The 4513-nt window shown below is 32.3% G+C and overlaps 1 protein-coding gene across 1 annotated transcript; it reads right to left on the reverse strand.

The window, feature by feature from the left end:
* Positions 1-648: 648 nt before the first annotated feature.
* On the reverse strand, positions 649-1279 carry LOC111903741 (auxin-induced protein 15A). The gene has a single exon (XM_023899500.3). It carries the CDS (start codon positions 1166-1168, stop codon positions 866-868), a length of 303 nt encoding a protein of 100 aa, XP_023755268.1. The 5' UTR covers positions 1169-1279; the 3' UTR covers positions 649-865.
* Positions 1280-4513: the final 3234 nt, after the last annotated feature.

A 4513-nucleotide genomic window follows, 5' to 3' on the forward strand; every position in this document is an offset into this window, starting at 1 on the left:
ACATGTTGAAGTAGACCGACACTTCATCAAAGAAAAACTTGAAAAAGGGATAATTGAACTTCCGTTTGTCCGCTCAGAAGACCAACTCGCAGATATATTAACAAAGGCGGTCAATGGAAAAACTTTTAATCATTGTCTTGGCAAGTTGAGTATCGAAAATCCCACTACTCAACTTGAGGGGGAATGTTGAAATATTTGATTAAAATACTCCATCATCTCCCAAAATAGACCATTGACCTTTCAAGCCACTTCTGGTCCTAGCTAATTGCCAGCCATTCTTTCCAATGCAATTTATTGTATTTTCCTTATTTAGTTTTTTGTATAGACTATATATTCTGTACGTAAGCTTGTACGTAAGCTTGTTCATATACATAAAAAAGAAATAAGAAAAGAATTTCTGCTTTCTCTTCCATTCCTCTCATCATCATGGTCAACAGCTAGAAGATACTCCAAGTATGCTTTAGTTAGGTGTTTGATGCTTCAAATCTACTATAAGAAATTATGGGAATCTCCCCTTTCAGACTATTAGCTCTGGAGAATTCTTCTTAAGACTTGTCTTATAGTTAAAACGTAAACTGATTCTATCTTAGGAACCCTAGGAGAAAATACGTATAAGATGCTTATATCAATCTACAGACAATCTTCAAATCGAGTTAAAACTGTTCTTGAGAAAACTAGTTACACTGAATTTTGTTTGTCATTCAAGTCTACATTATATCATTAATCAATACAGAGTGGATTTTAAAGAAGTCTGAATTTGAGTTTTAAAACAACCTGGACAACTGATTTGCGTCACATGTCGCAAAAAGGTCAGTGATTAGTGCTAATAAAAAAACTGTTACAACTATAATGCAATAACTTGAACTCATAATGCGCCCAGACGAGTTGTGAGATCAAAGAATGTGTGCTCACTACATGGGATTGTGAGGCCACCCATTGGATGGTCATATCCATACTCTTCCTCTGCCTGATGTAATAAGTCTTGAAATGAAGGTTGGCTTAACATCGACACAGGAACCACAAAGCGCTTCTTTTCTTGCTCTTTCTCCCCAACATAAACTGCAAAATAGCCTTTTGGTAAATCCATTGTTGATGTGCGTGTTCCATTTGACAAAGATCTTTGGAGAATGTGTTTTGCTTGAATGATCCGAGGCATACGAATACCCATTTTTATGAAGGTTGCTGAAGGAAGTAAAATAATGTGATTATTTTCTTTGTTAAAAGATGCTGCAGAGGAGCTATAGAGGAAAGTGTGCTGGTGCTTTGCCTATTACATGTTTTATATAATGGTTTATTGAAGCTTCAAATTAATGTACTGTAGTTGATAAGAAAGCAATTAAATTACAGATAGCGACGTTGTGACAGAAAGGCAATATCATGTGCTCTGTTTCTCAACTTGCAAGAAAGTATGATCTTACATATCACAACCATATATTCAGAGATAAAATAATGGATTACACTTGTACTTGTATACCTAAAAGAATTAATCATTGAGGAAAACATGTATGGCCAATATTCTCTATAGAAGGTAAGTGGTGAAGAACTCTACAAACATCATGGGCCCATGTGATGTTAATGGGAGTGTGGCACTGGGGTTTTCTTACAACAGGTGTGGCCTATGATGTATTATGTATATGGATATAATTCATCGTATTGATTAGGAAGCCTTTGTATATAGGCATCATCACATGGTTTTTTTTTATTTGGATGGACCAAGCAATCCTTGAAATATATGTGATGCTATATTAGCCTTTAGATTCACAAATTAATTATGTATTTGTTTTTCGTTTTTATAACAGGAAAGACGCATGTGACCTTGATCCCATTTCCATCATATGTCACCATCTGTCATCTAGTTTTCCATATACCATATGGATATATAAACCATTCAAGATGAATAACACAACCTCAGATTCACAGCTTTTCCCCAAGAAGTCGTGCTTTGAGAATTTTCATTCACCGTAAGCCTTTTGAAGTTAACAGACAATACATCCTTATAAAATGGTCATCCTTATGCCCCGCATCACTCAAGCAAAGCAAATTCTTAAACGGTCATTCACAAATGGAAGTAGCACAACGAAATCTATGGATATCCCAAAAGGCTGTTTAGCGGTTTATGTTGGTGAGCAAGAGAAGAAGAGATTTATAGTTCCCGTATGGTTGTTAATGGAACCTACTTTTCAACAACTGCTTGATCAGGCTGAGGAAGAATTTGGCTATAGTCATCCAATGGGTGGCCTGACTATTCCATGTAGTGAATATACGTTCACCGATTTAGCTTCTCGTTTGGGCGCATTATGACTTGTATACAGCAATTGTTAGTTATCATTTGTAGTTGACTGACCAGTAGAATTTTTTTTTTATCATTTGTAATTAGAGACAATTGTCCCATTTTTGTAAGAAACTTGAACAAGGAACTATTTAGACTTCATTGTATTCTGTTTAGCATTATGAGATAAGAGATGAAATGCAGAAAATTGCACAATCTACTATTTTGGCTCTAATTATTTCTCATACCTTGAAGTGTGTCCCTACTATATGCAGATAAAATCACCTCATACGTCAGTTTCTTTTTTCAGAAACCGATATATAAAATGATATAATGAATTAAGAAAAGGCTACATGAGAACGGATCATGAGCTTTTTTGCAATCCATCTTCCTGTATGTAATAAATTTATGTTTTTGTATTCAAAGGGCATACCATATAGATACACATATAATGAAACAACACCTAAAAAGTATGCCGGCCATAAAAGTTAATAAATAATAAACATAGTAGTACATGAGAATGAGACTGAGCATAAAAAGTAATAAATAGTAAACATAGTAGTACATGAGAATGAGAGTGTTGTTTATACAAGAGATAAATATTTGTATTCAGTTTAGGAAATATTTATTTAAATATGAAGTACACAACACTAGACTTACTTCAACGTAAAACACTGCATGTTCTGTTTCATTTTATGTTCTATTTTTTTTTTCCTGTTTTGTACCCTCTCTCTCTCTCTCTCTCTCTCTCTCTCTCTCTCTCTCTCTATATATATATATATATATATATATATATATATATATATATATATATATATATATATATATATATATATATATATATTTCATAATGCATTTTCTGTTTAAAGAAAACATAAAATCAACCTGATGCCTATGGAGCTCGGAGGTTTATAACTTGATTTTCATTGGAAGATAACTATAAGATCTGCAACAATTATTAGTGGAGGAATGCAAACAGATTTAGTACAAATATACAAGAGTTTCTTATCGGGCAAGATTATTCTTGCAAAAAGCAACATAGGACAAATTTAATGAATCAGATGAAGAGTTTTGGCTTGTCTTAATCATAAATAATTAAGAACCCACATATGTAAATTTTTTTTTGATGATGCTGCTTTTTATATATACATTTTTAATTCATATGAAAATGGTAGAATTCATCTTCGTGTCTATATCTCCACCCCACCCCCCCCCCCCCCTCCTCCTATCCCTTCGCGTAAAGCCTAGTCCATAATGATAAATGGGATGTTTGGACTAATGTGGCAACGGATATTGATTACTTCCCCCACCCACACACACACATGGATGGGTGTTTAATGCTATAAATCTACTATAATAAATTATAATGCGAAATTTTCGTTATCTCCCCTTTCCCAGTACTAGCTCTGGAGAATGATTATCTTAAAACTTTTCTTGTGGATCCAAACTTTTGCACATAGTTATAGATTCTAGTAATTTAGCTCTATGACTAGTGCTACTTTTTATTATGGATCACATACTTGTTAGTCAACTGAAGTGCTGAACAAGACTTGGGTCCATGGCCTTGTGATATATATATATATATATATATATATATATATATATATATATATATATATATATATATATATATATATATATATATATATATATATATATATATATATATATATATATATATATATATATATAGGATGGTTCAATTGAGAAAAAAACGTTGAGAATGAGATAATCATTCTCACCCAATCATTTAATTAGCTTCTAAACATAAAGGACACGGTGGCAAACTTGTAAATATTATATAATAGCCTTCAATCACAAATACGTAACTGTAGAGAGTTAGATAACAGTTGAAATCCATTTCAATAGATCATTCATCATCCAAATTTCTCTTCCAACATTCAACAATCATCCAGATTTCTTCAATTAAATCATCGTTCAACGTCATCTTGTGTTAATCAATAATCGATCTATGTCAATAACACGTTCATCAACACCATTCAACAGTTGACAACAAAAATTCGTTTTTTGTTTTTTCAATCTAACCTTCAATTCTATTTGAATGCGAGCATATCTTCAACATCAACGATTAATTATACTCACAGCATCATTAGATTAACATCATCGATAATCAACAAAAAATTCAATTCATATCATTCATTCTACATCATTCATAAAATAAAACATCGAAATAAAGGTTAGAAAAAGATCAAATTATTTTTTGTTTGAAAATTTTTATATAAT

Source organism: Lactuca sativa, chromosome 8, assembly GCF_002870075.4.
Source record: "Lactuca sativa cultivar Salinas chromosome 8, Lsat_Salinas_v11, whole genome shotgun sequence".
In the NCBI taxonomy this organism is placed as follows: Eukaryota; Viridiplantae; Streptophyta; class Magnoliopsida; order Asterales; family Asteraceae; genus Lactuca; species Lactuca sativa.

Coding starts and splice junctions, on each gene's coding strand:
- LOC111903741 (XM_023899500.3), bottom strand. CDS start 1,168: ATGGGTATTCGTATGCCTCGGATCATTCAAGCAAAACACATTCTCCAA.